Below are 22422 nucleotides of genomic sequence, written 5' to 3'. Positions count from 1 at the left end.
GAAACAGATTTCTCATTACACCTCAGGAAGCTGACTGTAGGCCAAAATAAAATGACTTAATCATGTCTAAAGCACTCTAATAAAATTATACTAAGCTTTGTTTTTAAAAATACTTCTTGAGAGAAAAAAATGGAAAGTTTATCAATGTTAGTTGGTACTTCAGCATAAGAGATAGCTTTAATTTTAATTAATAGCCATTAATCTTTATGTTAAGGAAACAAAAATCTTTATTAATGATTACACAGTAACATAATAGTTTCAAAATTAACTACTATGTTAATTGTTCATTAATAAAGCAAATTAAGACTCTGAGTCATCCTACTAAAGCTCAGGATGTGGCTTTTTACATATCTCTAACAAATGTAACCTCTTCCAGGCCCTGGCAAGCTAATCACGTTAGCCCCACTTAGGCTGTTAAGTTACAGATATATGTGAAATGATGCTTAAACCATGACACTAGAAATTCTAATACATATGCTGATAAATATCATCAAAGCATCTTCTGTTTTGTCCAAAATGCAGAGCATGACTATGAGAGCACATTTTGTACAATTTTAGTATAAATATGGGTTTTTCTTACCACTTGGTACAAATATGCATTACTCTATATTGTCTTTTTTCCCCTCACCCTGCCACTAGCTATTAAGAAAAAAGTAGGGCATATTCTAGATGCCCCCCTCTCACGGAACCTTCATTTACTCCTGTGCTAGGACACTGGAAGGTCCACAGAAGCAAAGTATTAGTTTTCTAGAAACTTACAGCCTTCAGTATTTCAGTCAATGTCAAACTTTATGGTCAAGCAGTCATAAAGACTTGATGGAGGTAGGTAAACAAGAGCAGGGCTCTCACCAAATATGAAGAACAACCGTGGGCTTGTAAACAGGGGTAGTTATAATGAAGAGAAATTATTTTCATTTATTATATAGTTTCTGAACTGTTACAGCGCTTTTAAAAAGAGGCAAAAAGCACTAACAAAGATAAGAATTCTAGTCAAGGGGGGAAAAAGCAAAATAAAAGAGATACAGAGCTGAAACATTACCTTTTTACTACTATATTTTGTAAGAATACATTATTTCCACTAATTATAAAAATTAATGTCTGAAGTATAAATTAATCTTCACCAAAAAAAGTTTCCCGCCAGGAAACTAAGTAGCATTTTGAAGCCACAAATTGCCTGCGTATATGAAAACTGTCTGAAAGCCCCATTTTAAATTATCTTAAATTATTCTGTGGTATTTGTGAGACATCTATTTACACGTACATGAGTAATGAGGATACTTTTGGAGACCTGTTCCTTTAACCCATCAAAGCTTACCTTATGATTAAAAATATTTTTAAGAAATGAAATATTCTGAAATTAGAAACAAAAATCAAAAAATTTGTGCTGAGTATTTTATTGTTCTTCCATAATACAAGTTGCAGCATATTTAATTATCAAATCTAGTTTTGATCTATGTCTAAGGAAATTATGCCTGTGTTCTTCCAAAGAAAAAGAAGTCTGAAGAGCAAATAATAATGCACAAAATAAAAAGCAACTCAGGAAATGGAAGCAATAACATTCTTTGTTTAAAAAACATGGTTCATAAAGAAATATATTACTGTAGCAGACGAATTCAGACATTAGAAAGAGTTCAGTCCCAAAATCCTGAGGCAATAAAATGTGCCCTCAGTCTTCTCTAATGACCATGGAAAAGACAATTCGTTTCCTTTGTGGGTGAATGAAATTGTGACCATGTCCAAAGGCAGACAAATCACCTGTATTCAATTCAACAACTACTTCCTGACACATTCTGTGAGCAAAGCACTGGATATTCAAAGGTGAGAAAAAAAATAGGTGCTGAACAGTAAGGTTTATCTTACTTTAGCCTAAAAATAATATAAAGGAAAAAATTAGACTAAGTCCTAGTGAGTTTTTCTTCCCCAGAATTCAGAGCAAAGTATTACTTTTTCAGAAATCAAAACCAAGTATTCTTCATCTAGATGTTTTCTAGCTCTATGATTCAACAAAACAATCACTCACATATCTTCTCCAGAGAAGCACAGACCCTTAGAAAACAACCACTGTGCCAGGCCCTCAGGTTGCCACCCGTATGGACTGACTTATGTACCTCCCTCCCTGCCCCCACCAGTTCATATATTTAAGTCCAAACCCCCAGTAACTCAGCATGTAACTGTATTTGAAGATAGCATCTTTAAAGAGGTAATTATGGTAAAATGAGGTCATATGGGTGGGTCCTGCTCCAGTATCACTGACATCGTTAGGAAAAAAGGAAGGACGCAGACAGGCAGAAGGAAGGTCATGTGAGGACACCAAGGGAAGAAGGCCATCTAAGAGCCAAGAAGAGGGGCCTCAGAAGAAACCAAAGTTGCAGCCTCCAGAATCATGAGGAAATAATTTCTGCTGTTTAAGCCACCCAGTCTTCGGTACTTTGTTATGGTAGTCCAAGCAAATTAATACACCTCCCAGGTTACCCTATCTGACGTTCTTCCAGCCTCGTCTGCTTGAAAAACAAAACTAACAAACAAAACATCTTTAAAAAGTAATGCATTTATCTTCCATGGACAAATACCCAGTCATCTTCTTCAGGCTAAAGAAGAAAGTCAACTTGATGGCAAATAGCAACCAGTTTGAGTTTTTTCCCTGTCCTTTTATTCTGCTCTGTAAGTATTTACTGAGAAACTTGTGCGTGCCTAGTATTCTCTGCTGTCCTGTGGCCCAGACACAAGGATGAGAGGTTAGAGAATAAGGCACAAAAGGTTAAACAGGGAGAACATTCACCTTGCTTGCCTCAGTGTTTAAAGCTATGACCAAGAGAACCGTTAAAATGAGATGGCCTGAAGTGAGATGGCCTGGGGTAGCAGCCAGAGGAAGTGCTGCTGGGAGCGGCCCACACGGAGGGAGAGGAGAGAGTCAGAACCAGTGCTGTGGTCGGCCAGCTGCTTGTCATGGGGTATCTCATTTAACTCCCTCAGCTCCTGGAGAATTAGATGTCAGCACCTGCTGTACACGAGAAAACCAAGGCACAGCATGATTAAAATGTACAACTAGTGCAACTGCAGAACCAGGTTTTCATCCCGGTCTGTACTCCAAAGTTTTCATTATGGAGAGAGTCATACACAAGTTAGATCTGCTGTGAAAGAAATATGAAAATAATGAGCTACAAGAAATAGGACAGCTGGGTTGTTAAGAGATGTGAAAGGATTCAAGATACAATCAATACTTATTGATTACCTGCTGCTCTGCTTTAATACCCTCTACATGAACTGAGGCAACATATGTTAAGGTCCTGGAACAGTAACGGATACGAAATAGAAAAACCTTACCCAGCAATTACTACTATTAATATTACCACCTCTTTTAAATCCTCCCAACAATCCTGGGAGGCATATAGTTATACCCACATTTGAGAAAAAAGAGGAATGAAGTTCAGAAAAGTTAAGCTAACTCATTCCACATATATATATATATGTATGTGTGTGTATATATATATATATGTATGTGTATATATATATATGTATAGAATAAAATGGATCTCTTAAAAACACTTACACGTGTCTTTTCTTATAGTTAACAGAAAAAGTAGGTAGTTTCCCTTACTAAATTGAAATGCTCCACAGGAATTTTAATAAGCTCTTCAATTCCTAAAACTCTCTCCTACTTCTTCTGGGTTATAAGAAACAAGAATCAAAAGAGGAGCTTCAGTGGTAGGAGGCATAAGATACATGCCTTTAAAGGCTGCCCCGATGACCAGTGATGATCCAGGACGCGGGCAGAACAGGCTGCACGTGGACACACAGGAGCCGGCAGGCACGGGGGCTTGCCACAGCGCCGAGAAAAACACTGCGTGAGCTGCCCGCACACAGGAAACTGGGACCAAAAGAGTCTGCGAAAGTTGTGCTCAGACTCAATTCCAAACTAGGGCCAAAAGACTTGGAAGTGGGCTCCCAGGCCATTCTGGTACAGGAAGAAGTCTCAGCTAAAACTGAGCTCACAAGCAGTGAACAAGGAGAGGAAAAATAGAACAGCCATGTGGACGGAGGGAAGGGCAGGCAAACAGTCAAGCCTTCTCCCAGCCAGAATGGTACCCACCCACCAGCACCTCTATCCTGTAGCGCAGGTTACGGATCTGACTTTCCCACCAACTGCAAGTCCCTCGAGATATCTGGCCCCAATGTATGTTAGTTAATGAATAAATAAATGAAAAAGCAAGCAAGCAAAAAAAAAAAAAAAGTTTATCTGCTTAGATTTAATGTCTACCAAGAGCTATTATTTAACACATTCTTTATCAAATTTTCTCCCTGTAACTCTGGTAAATATCTGACATCCTACTCTAAAATGTCAGATGATCTAAAACCAGTTAATTCCAGCTCTGTCATTCCTGACACTCTTAAGTAAGTATGATTTTTACCACAAGAAAACACAGGAAATTTATACATTTCCAATATAAGTTCTATTTCAAACCCAAATGCAGCTGAGTGGTTTTATTTTATTCATCATCAACCAGGGAACACAAGAGCGTGAGCTCTCACCCTTGGTTTCTGCACTAATTCCTCACTCTGCATTTTCTAATACAGTGAACAGCACAAAAGAGGAAAACCAAGTCTGTCTGTTCTTCATGGATAGTAGAGACTCGAAACTTAAGGACTGCACTTTCCCTAGACCAAACCCTTTTTTTTTTGCTGCTATGTATCAAACTCCTACCACCATCATTCAAGTACCACTAAAAAAAGTGAAAACGGGGATAAAGGAATATTCAAAGGGCAACCGAAGACTTACAGGAGCAAGCAGTCATTCTATCTTACAGATGAAGTTAAGTTACTTGACTTAAAAATGGTGGAAGCATTGAATGTATTTCCCAAATCGCCTGACTAACTTGTCTTTCTTTTCAAATGTAATGACTATAACTATGGTTGAAAACTCCCAAAGTTACTTCTCAGTCTCATTTCTCTTCACATTTATAACAGCCAACACTGATGAAATAATATGTGCTCTTTCCAATGTTCCATGATCATGACTGTCCTGAGACAATAAACCCTCTCCGTTTAGGACCAGCTCCTTTTACTACTCAGCATGGTTATTTTTGTAGCGAAATGGAAAAATAAATTATTGGTGATGATTCTAGGTTGTTAAAAGCCTTTCTATAATATCAAAGGACTACCCTGCAGTGTAGTTGCAGATTGATAATATCCTTTCCTGAAATCAAGAAAAAAAATTCCAAAAATCTGAAAATTCCGATTACTTTTCTCAAACAGTTCTTGCCAGTCATTAAATAAACTAATTTTCATCTGCTTTGTAGGTAACCAAATCTAAGGTTTTTAAGTGATAAGGTGAGTCATGAATGAATAAAAATTCCTCAAACATTTTACTACATACTCATTTATATCTAGAAACCTTAAATTTTCCACTGATGCATAATTTTTAATGCACATGCCAACTCCAGACAACGGTTAAGATATAGACCAAGGCGGGGAATGGTTAGATTCAGATAACAGATCTGAGGTTGCTGTATAGGGGGTCACAAGCTGAAGGTACTGACAGCATGCCTGACTTCAGTGATAGGGGCAGGGATCTTATAGACAGGTTGGGTCAGAGGTGACCAGTATAAGGAGACAGGCTCATAAATGGTAGCCCCACTCTGCTGGCTTTATGTGAACAAACACTTTGATGCACAGAAAAACTACTCACACTTACATAAATCTTTGATCTGGAAAAAGGAGCACGACTAGGGCATATATAAATGAAATCAACTTTTAGTACTTTACTAAACAGACCTGGCTCTTTCCAGATGACTGCTCAGTGGGTCATCATCACACCCACTCAGGGCTGGAGAAGATGGAGACAAGCACATCTTCTGTGGGATCACCTTAATCCCACTCCTTCAGTAAAGTACGCAGTGCTGTAGGTGAGGGGACACTGGCAGCAACTGAGACCTTCCAAATTAAGAAGGAAGCCCAGCAGGGTTTGAGATACATCTTACGAACCTCAGAACTGGGGTTGGGTCCTCAGCTGGTGCTCACTCCATCTAATCAAACCTCCGCTGCTCCAGCTTGAGGGACAGGGAGGCCCCGTTCAGAGACAGCTAAGCAACTTAGTTCATAAAGCGCTTGGCACGTAACTTAACTCGCACAATACTCAGAAGATCCTCTAACATAGGCAACACCACAGTCCTAAATTCTAGATGAAGTATCTTCAGGAGCAATTAAGAAATTAACCTAAGGCCAGCTAAATGGGTGACAAGATTCATACCCAAGTACTCTGATTGGAATGCTACGCCTTTACTACCATACTTTATTGTGTATCACCAACCTAGATACCAAAAAGAACCACATTTGAAAATCAAAAATCAAATCTAATCCTCCCCCAATATCTCTGTGGTACCTAAGAACACTGGACAAGTAAGAAGAGTTACACCCATAGAGTTTCAGTGAATGAAATCAACCGAACAATTATTTCAGACTAAAGAGAAATGCTGCTTTAAGAAACTGAAGAAGACAAATAGTAAGTAGAGATCTGATGGTTTGATTTGTGCCAAACTGAGCTGCCTTTAAGATATTAATGAAGCTATCGTAACACGAATCATACCTGTCCAATCAGCATAGAAGAGATGTCCAATCATGTCTTTTCAGTCTAGCTTCTCTGCCACGTTTACGTCCATGGAAACACAGACAGGTTGTTCTAGATTGTATCTATGAATTTTATACCTTACACTTAAAAATGCTTCACCAATCTGGCAATTGGTTCCACGGCACAAGAAAGGATTAAGAATCTGTACTACTGATACCAGATCATATTTATCACAAGGCAAAATTATTATATTACAAACCTAAGTTTGTAAACCTGGTGAATTTCAAAGAGTGTGTAGGAATATAACTACCGAACCTTGGCTAAGTTTTGTGCCCAAAAGATAATTTTCTAAGAAAAGTTGATATATATGACAAACATGGGTCACTAATTTGTAAAGGCAGACTACAATAATCGTGCAATAAAGTCAAATGCAGCATAATGTGCATAATCAATCCTTACTAATGATTCAGAAGTGATCTCTAGATGTGACATCCTCTCAATACTGATTGCTTATGCAAACGTACATATATTTATATTCTCTCTGTCTCCTCCTTAAGGAGTAATATGAACAGTAGAGGAGAATCACCTAATTTTAGATTACAAAGAACTTCAGGATCCCCAACACTTTCCTTTCCCTTCCTCCTTCCACAAGATAAAAATTCCTTCAACCAGTCAGTCAAATTGGTCAATGCCTAGTACACACTGGGTCCCTGGTCTTGGGGAGCTTACATGCTAAAAGGGAGAAAGACCAACAATGACTGAGTAAATAAACAAGTGAAATACCCAAATAAATAACTTTGAAAATATTCCTAAAATCACACAGGGAGCTGGATGTAGAGTCCCATCTGGGCTCATAGTTCCTCTGGCTAATCCTGTGTCCTATTATGCCGCAATGCCAGGATCCCAGAAACAAAGGAAAGACATCCAAGAGAAACTGCAGAACAGGGAGACCAAGAGAGGGCTCAGAAAGAGGAAACTTGCACAATGCTTTGAGGGAGACATACATCCTTGGTACTTCTCTTTAATTTAGCATTGCCAACCCTGTCTGTAACTGCTCCTCAGACATAATAACCATAAAATGATAAAGTTACTGTAAATCTGCTGACAGTGGCAACTAAAACAGAATGGACACGTAAGTCCTCTGCTCTTTTCTACAGATGCTTCTAACACCCATGCACAAACTCTGTTCACTGTGAAACATTTCCCTCACTTCCTAAGGAAAAGTCAGTTCTTCCAAAGGAGGTGAAGTCTTGAAAAAAATTCCAAATCTCTTATTATTGGCTGCCAAATAGATCTGATTTTCAGTCTGCTCAGGCCCAGGGCAATGCCCCATGTTCCTTCCTGCTTATCATTTTCACAATATTGAAGGTAAAACACAGCACTGGTTTAACCCCAGGCTGTAATCACCCAAAGGAAGCAGTTGAGGCTAATGTTTATAGCTTGGCTGGTGTGGCTGAACAAAATGGAGAAAAGCATCCCATAGCTTCCACCTAACAGGCCCTACTGTTTCTCTACAGGGCTCTGATTTCTGACCAACTCTTGAAACAATCCTCATTGGAGAATGACCAACCAAACCAAAATTTACATGTGTTTTTAAGTAGATTTCTCGTCTCTCCTCTGTCAATATAATTACAACAGGTATTCACCCATTAATTAATGCCCAAAACGACAGAATGGGGTAAAGTGTGTACTTCTGCTATAACAGAAACACTAGTTTTGACTACTCTTTGAAGTTTTTAGGTTATATCAATCAATCTGGAAAAAAGAAGAGTGGGTTCTCAAATGACAGAACACTTAACTTAGATGCTTCACTTTTTCTCTTTTTAAATCTTTGGGTCTACATGAAGACCTTTCCCTGTAACTTTTGAAAAATGTTTCATAAATTGCTATGGAAATATGGAAAATAAAACTCAAGGCATCTGCCTAAGAATTTTTTATATATAAATTATTCAGAGAGCTAATGATGAGATTAAAAAAAATTAAGAATAGCCAGAGCAAGTTTACAATGAAAGGAAAAATTTGTTTCATACTGTGTGATCTCAGTATGTATTTAGGAAGGCAAAGCCTGCCAAACTTTCATCAAAATTGTTCTAACAGCCTCTTTCATTTCAATAGTGACCACTCAGTGAACACCCACTGTCGACTACACACTGTACGAAACATTTCTCTTAATTCCTGCCTCTTTCACATCAGGTAGGTATTTGCCTGTGTGACACAGGAATTTTAAAAGTTTTATGGGAAGTAGTCATGGTGGACTTTGATGGCAGGCCTTTTCAAGTAATGTCCATGTTGCTCTCAGCTCACCCTGTTTTCCCAAAGTTTCCAACCCTAATTCACACTAACAAATGCTTTTACGTAATGGAAATGATGATGGAAATGAGTGTACTAAGACTAACTTCCTCTCACTCTCAAATCCACTTTCTCATAGGTGGAAAAAAAAAACTTACACTGTATTTTCTCTTAAGTTGAAAAGATCATATTACATCTTCCTCAAATCACCCCAGCCTCCCACCAAAAAAATAAAGCACCACACACACACACACACACACACCCCAACAACACATAAACACCTACTATCTCAGATAAGATTCCACTGTCCTCCTACCCTCGTCCACACTATCTCTAAGGTCCATTGGGTCAGTCCTTAACCTAAGAAAACCCAGGCTGTGCTGCTGACTGCACGTCAGAGCAGAACACAGCTGTCTCTTCAGCTCTGGATGTCTGTCTTTCTATAACATCATCTGCTTATTACTGACAATTGTATTTTGTCAATTTGATTAAGTTTATCAATTTATTTTTAAAGCACTTTTAGCTACTAAAGTATGTAATGAATGCTAAACCAAGAATTTCTCCATTGACTCTAGAGTTATTACTGTAACATCTGTAATCATTCACTTGCCTCCCTCCTCAATTTTCTTACAGTAACAGGTCATCTCATAGGTGAGTAGTGGGTGTTTTAGTACTGGAGATGCACGAGTAGGCATACCACACATCCACACTCACGCTGTCAGAAAGTGACGGAACATAAAACAGATACAGTTAACCTTGAACAAGGAGGGCACTGGGGCGCTGACCCTCCTTGCAGTCGGAAGACTGCATATAATTTACAATCAGCTCTCCACATCTGCGGTTCTGTACCCACATCCACAGAGTCAACCAACCACGGATCGTGTAGTCCTGGGTATTTAATATTGAAAAAAATCCACATGTAAGTGGACCCACCCGCACAGTTCAAACTCATGTTGTTCAAGGGTCAACCATATATCCATCAAGGCAGGCTCTGTCACTGACTGTGAGGTCCCATCATAGTGGGAAAAAGGTCAATAAGATCAGAAATGTCTGCGCTGCAATCCTGGTTCAACTCACAGCTTTAGCTTCCTCATTTGTAAAGTTAGACTGGTGAGAATTAGAGACATGAATAAAGCGTTTAGCATGTTGCACAGCATACACAGTAGTTATTGCCATCGTCAACACAGGCACAAAGACAGGCTGGGCCATTTTTCCCAGCTGTGCCATTGTTTGCTAATTAATAATTAGGACGAGTCACTATCTTTCCTCTCTCCCTCTTGTGTAACAGCTTTGAGATATAATTTACATATCATAAAATCCATTCTGATTCAGTGTCTGATTCAGTGGTTTTGAATATATTCAGAGTTGAGTGACCATTACCACAATTTCCAAAACATTGCCATCATCCCCAAAAGAATGCCATATCCATTAACAGCAATCCCCTAATACTCTCTTCCTTAGTCCCTGGCAACAGCTAATCTATTATTAGTGTCTTTGGATTTGCCTATTCTGGACATTATATATAAATGGAATGATACCGTATATGGCTTCTGTGTCTGGCTTCTTTCAGTTAGCATAATATTTTCAAAGTTCATCCAGGTATTAGCATGTATCAAAACTTCATTCCTTCTTATGGCTGTATAATAGTCCATTGTATGGGTATATCATGGCATATCTATCCACTCATAAGCTAACAAACATCTGGGTTGTTTCCACTTTGGAGCTATTATGAATAATGCTGCTGTCAATATTCATGTATAAGCTTTTATGTGTGTGAACATATGTTTCTTTCCTCTTGGATATCGACCTAGGGTGGAATAGCTGAGTCATATGATAACTCTATATTTAACCATTTAAAAGAATGCCAGACTGTCTTCCAAAGCAGCTGTACCATTTTACATTACTACATGCAGTGTATGAGGGCTCCAATTTTTCCACATCCTTGCCAACACTTGTTAATGCCTGTCTTTTTGGCTAAAGCCATCCTAGTGTGTGTGAAGTATATTGCTCTGCAGGTTTGATTTGCATTTCCCTGATGGTTAACGATGTTCACCATCTTTTCATGTGCTATTTGGCCATTTGTACATCTTTTTTGGAGAAACTTCTATTCTGATCTTTGCCCATATTTTAACTGAGTTTTTGTCTTTTTATTCTTGATTTATGTTTCCTTATATAGGCTAGATACAAATCTCTTCTAAAATAGACGATTTCCATATATTTTCTCCTAATCTATGAGTTCCCTTTTCAATTTGTTGATGATGATCTTGGAAGTGCAAAAAAATTTAATTTGGATGAAGTCACATTTATCCGTTTTCTTCTTTTGCTGCTTGGACTTTTGGTGTCACATCTAAGAATCCACCGCCTAATCCAAGGTTACAAAATTTTACTCCTGGAGTTATACAGTTTTAGCTCTTACACTCAACATCTATAATCCATTTTGAGTTAATTTTTGTATGTGGTGTGAGGTAGACGTCCAACTTCATTCTTTTGCATTTGAATATCCAGCTGTCCCGGCACTATTTGTTGAAAAGACTATTCCTTCTACTGAGTTTTCTTGGCACTCCTCTCTCTCTTAAACCCATATTCAGAGCATTTTGTTCCTTGCAGGTATACATAAGTCTGATCGTGCTAATCTTCCAGCTACCAGGTGTTTCATTATCTTCTCGAAACTGCAAATCTTTGAATCAAATCTATGAATCTATCCTATATTTACTTTATTTCAGCTTGGCCAATCATTTACATTTAAAACCACTCACCAAGTACCTACTATATACCAGGCAGGATTCTAGATTCTCAGATATAATCTCAATGAGGCACTAAGATTCTTGGAGATGGTTATAAAATGTATTGTATTTCATGACAGAGATGGGGACAAAGTACCAAAGATGATGGGAAAATAAATAAATAAATAAAACTAGAACAACCATTTCTGTGTTGGGGGTTCTGAAAGGTCACAATGAGGAAGGCCATCTGAACAGAAGAATGAGTGAACTATCAGACAAAGAAGGGCTCTTGAGTATTCCAAGAAAAGAGATATAATGGGTACAGAAGTACACAGTTGAGAAAGGCCAGATGTGTTCAGGAGACAGAAGCTGAAGGTGGTAGCAATGTGAGGCAGCAGGTAAAGGTGACTCTCAAAAGGACAGCAAGGCTGAGTATTAAGAACCCATATACTACACCACAGAGCTTTAACTCTACTCCTGTGCAATGGACCCCTAACTCTAGGTCTGAACAAGGAAGCCACATGTATTTGAGGAAAATGACTTGTGGGGTTAAGACACAGAGTTGACTTGCATAGGGACAGACTAGTATCAGGCACCCTCATATACGTCCAGCCAAGAGGGAGATTTTTTTTTTTAAGTGATTCTTTCTTCCCACAACTGAGTAACAAAAATGTATTCTGCTCCTTAGATCTCTTGATGATGACAAGCCTCCTAAGACATTTCATACTTGGTTACAACCTATGTTGTTTTTTGAAGTGTGGATACTGTCGACCTTAAGGAAAACGTGCATCTTCAGGCTCTCAGTTTTCTTCACCATAATAATCTCTTCCACTTAGATACTTCATTCACTATCAAACATCATTAAAGTTACAATGCTGCCACTGAAGGTTATTTAACTCTGGGGCCATCTTCTGAGCAGGGAGTCCAATCTAAATGGAGTTGAATAATGCCTTACAGACTGCTTCTTGCTTTTTTTCAATTTGGAATCCAAATTATTCCATTTTTACTATTCTTCCAATATCTCCCAGCACTTTCAGCCATAATTCTAAGCTGAGAAAATGTTTCACTGTGCTTCCATTGTCAGTTTTAGGAAAGTAAGTTTACAGCTCTGCTTTTCCTCTTTCTACTTGGATTTCCTATGGAAATTTCTAGGAATCAGAAATATACCACGGTCTAAAATTCTCTATTTTTCCTAGGAATCCCAATTAGTGTTTGGTAGTTAAGTACAACCGTAGCAACACCACTAGCAAGAAAAAGCATACTGCAGCTTCTCTACACTTACAATGTTCAATTTGTACCTGGTACTCACATTCCTTAAATGGACCTTTAGCACAAATGGAGGTGTTATTTCAGCCATCACAATGGTGAGAACTGTACTCTGGTTCAAAGGAATGAAATACTTCCTCAAAATAAATGAGTAGGAGACATAATGGAATTCTGCATTCCTTGTTCTTTTCTGTTAATTGACTGTTGACGTGAGCATGATTGCTGGAAGGGCCCCCCTGCACCCTCTTCTCCCTTCAGTGATTCTTATTTACAAAGACTTATGTAAAACAAGTCATTTATTTGCAACAGGGGGAAGACAAGCCAACACTCTGGCTACTCAGGAGAAAAAAAGAAAGAAGGAAAGAAGGAAAAGAATGATGTCAAATTGGCTCACATAAAAGTAGGGATGGAAAAAGTGAAATTATAGTGGCTGCCCTATGGCTTAGACAGAGAAGAAATGGATACGTTTTTACATCAGGGAAGGATAAATCTTCTTTGATTCCTGCCTGCACTTCAGCAATTTTCCTATGTAGCTGCCAATTTTTTCACCCTAGCAAAATCATTAAAAACTGAAAATTACAGATTTTTAAGTTACTTTAAAAGCAGACAGACGGACAGAAAGAAAAAAAAATTTGCAAGACTATAATCCAAAAAAATGTTAACACAAAGATTATCACCTTCTGTGGGTAGTAAAGTTATAAATATTTTCTTTTTTATATTCTTCTCTGTCTTTTTGGATTTTTTTCCCAGTGAGTATAAGATGCGTCTGCCTTTATAATCAGAAAAAAAGAACAGCAGCAGCATCACTTATATGTGGAATCTAAGAAAATGATACCAATGAACTTATTTACAAAACAGAAACAGACTTACAGACATAGAAAACAAGCCTGTGGTTATCAAAGGGGAAGGGGTGGGGATAAACTAGGAGCTTAGGATTAACAGATACACATTACTATATATAAGATAGATACACAACAAGGTCCTACTGTAAAGCACAGGGAACTATATACAATATCTTGTAATAACCTATAATGGAAAAGAATCGATATATATATATAACTATATAAATATATATATAACTATATAAATATATTATATATATATAAAAAAATAAATAAAAACTGAATCACTTTGCAGTACACCTCAACCTAACACAACATTATAAATCAACTATACTTCAATTTAAAAAGGAGGGAGGGGGCAAAAAGAGAAAAACAGGTGGTTAGTTAGGTATTTGGGAAGGAAATTGTAGAGGGAGGAGTTCCTTTCGTCCTAGGAGCCTAGGACAAAATCTCAAGTATATACAGATGTCCATGTTCCAGGCACCTTGAAGATTTTAAACCTTATCCAGGTATAGGAATGTAACTTTATCCTTTAACATTTTTTTTATTCTTCCAAAATACCTCTGAAATTACTATTACTTTTTAAATTGCTATTGCTATTTCTACTTAAGAAATAATCCGATTCCAGAGAAATTAAAGTACAAACAGCCAAGTTCTCACATCATATTGAGTAACTCACCAAGCCCAGTCTTGCCACGTTACAGTGAAATGGGGCTCCCGTAACAGAGGGCAGACCCTACTTAAATTAACTAAGTCTCCTTTGATATTTTTACTAATTAAGTCCACAAATTTTTGTTTTTCCTAGGGAATTGTGGTACAGGTGGAAGGAAGTCTCTGAGGCAGCAGACTCTATGAAGGAATCACAATCAAATGGTCAAATGTGAAACTCACCTCAGCCGAGGGCAGCCTAGCCACCCTGCTACATTTCCCCCACTCTAGCTTTCCAGCACGCCAAGAGGCAAGATTCAGGAAGGGCCCTATGGTGCCACAAAAATGATAACAACTCTAGCATTATCCTAACTAAATTAATCCTGGAATAAGTTTCTGAAGCCTCAATATGTATTCTCTTGAAATAATGATAATGCCCATAGTAGAGAAGTCCACCAAATGGTTTACCTGTGAAATATAACCTGGAGGCACATGGATGGGAGGAATGGATCCATTGGGTGACATCATGGGAACTTCAGCAGGTCCTAAAAAAGGAGAGAAAGGTATTAACAACTGAATAAACATACCTTATTCAAAATAATTTCTTGGTATTATTTAATATTATCAAAACTGAAGGGAATTAATCACTTTGACTGTTTTCTCTTCAATACTTGGTACGCTGTGCCTTAGATCTGAAATCATGGATGAAAAGGAATTCTCTGGCTGCATAAGTCAAAGGGGTGGGGGAGGGGGAACAGCTATGAGCATCTTTATAAATAATGATTTCCAAATCTCCACTTTCATAAACTAAGGCTGATCAGTTAAGAGTTGTCTAGCAAGGTGGGGCAAAAAGTTTCCTTTTTTGCCATTAAAAGGATGTGTTATTAATACATTCTTAAGTGAATAAATTTATCTCCTCTGGTTTAAAAAGCTCCCACATACTTTGTATTTATAATTTTCATTCCAATTATTATTTTCAGTAAGTTACTGTAACATGCCATTAATTTCAAACAGAAGAAATCTTTAAAATACTCCAAATCAAAAAGAGAAAAAAAAAAAGAAGAAAAAGGAGAGATGAAACACATAGTGGTGATGGTGGTACACTGTGAACGCAATTAATGCCACTGAACTGTAGATATAAAAATGGTTAAAGTGACATATCTTATGTTATCTATATTTTAATATAATTTTTAAAATTAAGAATATAATATTGTGCTGAACACTGGAATTTGACACATTGTAAAATGATTATAAATCAATAAAAAATGTTAAAAAAAAATATAATATACCAAAGAGTACCTGCTGAATTGTATACTTTAAATGGATGAATTCTGTGATATAGTGAATTATATATCAGTAAAGCTGTTTAAAATAAATAAATAAAATACTCCAAACCAACTGAATTTGGTATGCCTCTTATGTTAAAAGGCAGGGGGGAAAATAGATCACATTTTAAAACTAGGCACTACTAGGGATACTCATACCAAATTTACTTGGATTACTTCACAGTAAAGCATCCAATTAATGAAGAGCTTAGTTTCAAAATATTAAATTCAACAAATGTTAATCAAATGTCTAAGGCAAACCATGACAGTCAAGGTAACATTCAGTTACCTAAGACTTGGCTTGAGTTAATATTACAAGGAAACATTGTCATCAAAATCAACTTCTGACACCCTTCCAAAGATCCTATGACTAAATGGTTTCCCTGGAAGAGTAAGAACCTCATAGTCACTGGTTTTCAGTTTGGTAAGTGGCTCCCCTATTTAGTAACCCATATCCCAAACGTCAATCCAAAGCTGAGTTCTAGTCTGAGATGCGACTTCCTGGCTCCAAGTGCCTTGTGTTGTTTATTTGCTTTCTCCTAATGCGTGTTGTGCTGCCGGCAACGAAAATTGCTCCACTGTAACAAAAACCAAGAAAAATACACTTTTCTTGGCAAAAGAAGATAGATCCTGCCACCCACTGCTGCATTCACATATAAGCACAATGCACCTTTCACCTCACAGTACAATCCAATGTTACAGCTACTTCTCAGGAAAAGTGTGGAGGGACAGGGATGCTGGGGTGCCATCAAAAGTTCTACTAGTACAGGGGAAAAAGCCTTAGAAGCAGCACAGAAAAGATTCAAATATTCATGTAACATTCCATAGGACTAGAGGTCACTGCAACTTCATGGACAACATACCAAAGCACTACACTATCTGATAATCTCTTAACACGTACACAGCACCACACTGGTCTCTCACATGCTGACACACTGGTAATCATTTAAAGCAAAGAATGACAATGGCGTAAGAATGGATAATTTCACGACCCCATTGTATTTTTAAGTATGATTCAAACTAATACATCCACCAATCACCGGAGGCACTTTCCAAATTCATCTTCCAAATACATTTTTCTTGTCAGCTTCAGCATTTTTGCCCTAGCCATCAAGACATTTAGGTAATTATTATTTTTATTTCAATTGACTCACTTAAAAAAAAAATCAATGGCATTAACATATACATACTACTATATATTGAATAGATAAACAAGGTCCTACTATATATAGCACAGGGAACTATATATCTTGTAATGTCCTATAATGGAAAAGAAACTGAAAAAGAATATATATATACATATGTGTGTTGTGTATATATATATATCTGAATCATTTTGCAGTACATAAAACACAGCACTGTAAATCAACTGTACTTCAGTTTAAAAAAAAAAAAAACAAAAAACCATACAACTCTTTTACCCTGAGCCTGAGCATTATCTCTGAAACCCAAGGGACAACGCACTCAGCTCTATAAGCATGCTCTCTGCCTGGCTTCATTTCCCAGTTCACTATTCACAGTGGTTGTATGACCTTGGACAATTCACTTAGACTTTCTGAGCCTCACTTCTCAACAGCTGTAAGTGAGAACAACAGTACCTACGTCATAGGCTTGGGTTTAAAGATTAAATTCAATTAATACGTGCAAAAGCGCTTAGAGCAGCGTGTGGCACAATGCTCACTCATCAAAATGTTAGCAATCATTCCAATTTTTTCTTTCTTTTTATTTACAGCTTTTTGTTTTTTCCTTGCTTTTTTATTTTAAGCACTATTTTAATAGTACATATCCCTGTAACACATAAAAACAAGTATACACTTTGTACAATATTGACTTAAAAGGCAAAACTTCGTCAGATAAATATCAAACATTTCACAGTACAGAATGTGAACAGAAATGCTACCACCTCAATAAAGTATTACTTTTTAATCACCAAAATGTACACCAGGCAAACTGTCTCTTAACCCCTGGCATGACCCCTAAAACTGTTAAAGTCATTTCTATAAAATGCTTCAAAGAATGTAGGACAAGTAAGTGATTTACGGCCAGAAAATGTTTTCTTCCTGGCCTTGATTTCAAAAGTAGCGAAATGACTTTAACATGCTCATTCCCCCTTCCTCTTGTCACTGTCATCAAAACCCTTTCAAAGGACATTGTGAAATATACAGTAATGGTTTCCGAAACTCAGCTCTGTCTTGGAACCCTAAGGTTTCTCTTCTTTCTGAAATAGGCCATTGCCCCCATAAGGCATTCAGGAATTTAAAAAGCTAGGAAAATAAAACCCGTTTCACAATGGTGGTATGAGAAAAGCTATCGTCTCTATATACTTATCTCCTAATCAGTGAGTTTACTGCCTCTGCTCAACTGTGTTTGAGAACCTCCTGATATTATTATAATCCTTCCCTAATTAAAACACAAACTTCTCTTCCTGAACTTTTAGGACTACTAGGTCCCTTTTGATTTTTTAGTTGATAACCTCATGACACACAAGATTTAAAGGATATGAGAATATGGTGAAAAATGGTTTTCTTCCTATTCAAACCACGAACACTGGATATGTGAAGTAAAAAGCCACACAATCTCCCCAAACTAATTTCCTTTCTGACTGTATTGGGAAATCATTGATCTATTAAACTTTTAGCAGGGGGAGGATTTCTTTTAATCTCTTAAAGTGTCTGGAACTCCCTTTAATTAAATACTCTTGCCACTTACAGGTAGGTCTACACAAATGTACATACACACAGATTAAATAAAGTGGAAACAAAAACACACTTTCAAACTTCTTTTTTTTTTTTTTTTTGAGAAACTATTAAGAAGCTCAGAGGCCACATGTACTCTTCCACAGACAGATGAAAGATGTCACATGTACAATTTCTAGAACTGGAACTAGAATGTTTGCTAAAAGCCAAGTAATTCCATGAAAAAAACGCCTTGGGAAATTTGATCAATTTCAAGTTTTAGGCTGTGACTTCAACAGTCAAGAATTCCTTTTTTTTTTTCATTGAACAAGATGTGAGCACAAACAAGAACTATGATCACGTTTATAGTCATTAAAAAACTTAACTGCAATATGCAAGTACATGGTTTAACATCTTAAAAGTCTACTAGCATTTATTAATAAACTGCCTTCCCATTTACTTATAGCATATTGTGAAAGGTTGGAGGGTAGCTTAATTATAACCAACAGTAATTCATGCAATGATCCTACAACTTTATTCCCACATCAAAGAGAATGAAGGAAAGCCCAGCAATGTTGTATTTTTAGGGCCACACATAGCTCACGGAGAGCTTCTGGGCCCCTGCCAAGACCGTGAGGCCATTTGGTTTCACTCTGTGCTTCTTTCCTGCTACCAGGGATGCACCAGAGCCCACACATGTAAACACCCCTTGCTCTGATGCTATATTCAGAATATTCACCCATTCTGGGAGAAGAATTAACTAGACTGACTTGAAAAGAATGTACAAATGAGGCTGACACATCTGAAAATAGTGGAAAATAGGCATCCAGGGTATAAATTATCATTTAAACCAGTCTCAGAAATAGATCAGCTATAAATAATTATACTACAATTTTGACATTTCGAAATGGTATTTTTATAAGCTGAATACTCACCAATAGGTAAACAAGTAGTGAATAAACAGAATGTTATTATTGTACTAGTCTATAAACTGGTACTTGTGTTTCCAAATGGCTATTTTCAACAATTGTGCCTTTGTAGCAATAGAACATATTCTTACCTTATTAACTTAAATATTACATTATTCAAAAAGGATATAAGACGACTGAGATCACAACATAGCAAGATAAAAGAAAACTGAGAAAAATATAGAAAAGGCAAAATATTGATACGATAAAATCCAATAAACCCTATTTAAAAAAAAAAAAAAATCCTTGAGTCTTTCTAAATAGCCAAAAGAATTTCTTGCTGGCTAAAGCAGTCATAAGGATAAGGCCACAGCTAGTAGGTAACCAGTTAATTATGGTGAAAGCAATTATCAGAACAAATAATGGAAATAAAAAACTTGTGCTGTTTGGCATGGGTCTAAGACCTAAATGTGAGGTCTTCTGCTGAACCCTGTGAATGTCTAATAATGAATCTCCAATTATTCATGGGAACTCGAGACATAGACAAGCTAAAAGATTACGTAGGCAATTTGCGGGAACACTGACTTTTTAAAAAAATTATTCAACACTGACAAATCCCACAAGAAAACTAAAAGAAATACAAAGATAATAAAATAAAGCACAGGTCCTAGCCTAAGCTTAAACTCTAGAGCCGTGACTCTTAAACTTTGGTGCGCATCAAATTTACCCAGAGGGTTTCTCAAAATCCAGACTAAGTTCCATTTCCCACAGTTTTAGAATCAGAAGATCTGAGGTGGGTTCCAAGAGTTAGCATTTCTAACCATTTCTCAGGTGATAACTCTGATTTAATGGATTAAAAGTCAATAAGCATCCACATCTGACACTACACTCAAAGGCTAAAATACTGAAAGCTTCCCCCTCCCAACATCAGGAACAAGGCAAGGACGCCCACTTCCACCACCACTATTCAACACTGTACCAGAAGTTCTAGCTAGAAAATCTGAGCAAAAAAAGAAAAGCCATTCAAATTGAAAAGGAAGAAGGAAACTATACTTGCAGATGACATAATCCTATATACAAAAATCCCAAAGATTCCACACACAAAAAACTACTAGAGATAAAAAATGAATTCAGTGAATTTAAAGGGAAAAGAGCAATGCACAAGTCAACTGTGTATCTATACACCAGAAAAGAACAATCTGAAAAGGAAATTAAGAATACAATTCTATTTACAACAGCATCCAAAAGAGTCAAATACCTAGGTATAAATTTAATCAAGGGGTGAAAGATCTATGCATTTAAATTACAAAACACTGCTGAAAGAAATTAAAGAAGACCTTAATAAATGGAACCAAAGAACATCTAAATAAAGACATAAATGGAAGACTTAATATTGCTAAGATGGCAATACTACTCAAAGCGATCTACAGAATCAATGTAACCTCTAACAAAATTCCAACGGCCTTTTTGGCAGAAATGGAAAAGTCCATCCTCAAATTCATGTGGAATTACAAGAGGCCCCAAACAGACACAAAGAATCAACTTGGACCCCTACCTGACATCATATATAAAAATTAACTCATCATAGAGGGTGGGAGTACAGGTCAGAGCATGTGCTTGGCGTGCACAAGGTCCTGGGTTCAATCCCCAGTACCTCTGTTAAAGAGGAAAAAAAATGTTTTTAATTTTAATTAACTCATCATAGACCTAAATACAAGAGCTGAAATTATAAGACTCTTAGACGAAAACATGGGTTTCATGATGTTGCATTTGGCAATGGATTCTTAGATGACACCAAAAGCACAAGCAACAAAAGAAAAAAAAAAAAGATAAAGTGGACTTTATAAAAGCTAACTTTTTGCACAAAGGGTATTACTAATGAAGTGAAAAGACAACATATAAAATGGGGGAAAATATTTACAAATAATTATACATTTGGTAAGGAATTAGTATTCCAAATATATGAAGAATTCTCACAACGCAACAACAACAAAAAAAAACCAATTTAAAAGTGTAAAGGGCTTAAACAGACGTTTCACCAAAGAACAAAGATACACAAATAGCCAACAAACATATGGGAAGATGCTTACAATATCCTTAGTCATTAGGAAAAAGGAAATCAAAACCACAGTGAGGTGCCACTTCACATCCACTACAATGGCTGTTGTCAGAAAAACAGAAAATAAGTGTTGGTGAGGATGTGGAAAAAAATCGGAACTTTTGTGCTGATAGGAATGTAAAATTGTACAGCTACTGTGGGAAACAACCTGGCTCTTCCTCAAAAAGTAAAACAGAAAAGTACCATATGATCCATCAATATCACTCCCAGGTATATACACAGAAGGATTAAAACAAATATATGTACACACATGTTCACAGAAGCAGTAGTCACGATAGCCAAAAGGTGAAACAGCCAAAATACCCATAAGGAGATGAATGGGTGAACACAAGTAGTATACTACCAACAAAGGAATATCACTCAGTCATAAAAAGGAGTGAAGTACTGATATATGCTACAAGGGGGATGAACCTTGAAAACATTATGTTAAGTATGCTACAAGGGGGATGAACCTTGAAAACATTATGACCAGACACAAAAGGTCACATATTGTGTAATTCTATGTATATAAAATATCTAGAATAAATAAACCAACAGAGACAAAACTCAGATTTGTGGTTTCCAAGGGCTGAGGGGTGGTAGGGATTTGGGAAGTAACTGCTTATTGGGTGCAGGGTTTCCTTTCGGGGTGATGAAAATATTTTAGAACTAGATAGAAATAGTGATTGCACAATACTGTAAATATACTAAACGCCAAAGAATTAGAATAGTTAATTCTCTGGAATTAATAGTTAGTTATATGCACTTCACCAGAATTAAAAAAAAATTTTTTTTAATGATGAGCACATAACCAAAGAACTAAGCTAGTAAAACTGGGGTTATAAATAAACTACCCAAAAGCAACTGACCATAAATCTCCTAGAGCACATCTTCATTCCTCATGCATTCATTTTTGGGAGGATGCTATGTCTAGACACTGTGCTATGCAAAAACCAGTAGGATGCATTCTCTATACTCAAAGTACTGGTAGTCTTAATTATGGGGATACAGATATATAAACAAATAAACACAAGGAGTATCTCAGGCACTGCTTAAATTTAGTAGAATTTTAAAAGATTATCA

General features: G+C 36.9%; 1 protein-coding gene across 5 annotated transcripts in view; it reads right to left on the bottom strand.

Annotated features, from left to right (window-relative positions):
- Positions 1 to 22422, bottom strand: part of FNDC3B (fibronectin type III domain containing 3B) — a 312077-nt gene that overhangs the window by 132620 nt on the left and 157035 nt on the right. For all 5 annotated transcript variants that reach the window (XM_064492811.1, XM_064492820.1, XM_064492826.1 and 2 more), the window contains one exon: positions 14802 to 14878. In XM_064492811.1, the coding sequence (XP_064348881.1) occupies positions 14802 to 14878 (77 nt within the window). The remainder of the gene's footprint in view (positions 1 to 14801; positions 14879 to 22422) is intronic.

The sequence above is a fragment of the Camelus dromedarius genome, chromosome 2, assembly GCF_036321535.1.
Source record: "Camelus dromedarius isolate mCamDro1 chromosome 2, mCamDro1.pat, whole genome shotgun sequence".
In the NCBI taxonomy this organism is placed as follows: Eukaryota; Metazoa; Chordata; class Mammalia; order Artiodactyla; family Camelidae; genus Camelus; species Camelus dromedarius.
Note: the sequence above shows the minus strand (reverse complement) of the source record. Positions and strands in the feature narration are given on the sequence as shown.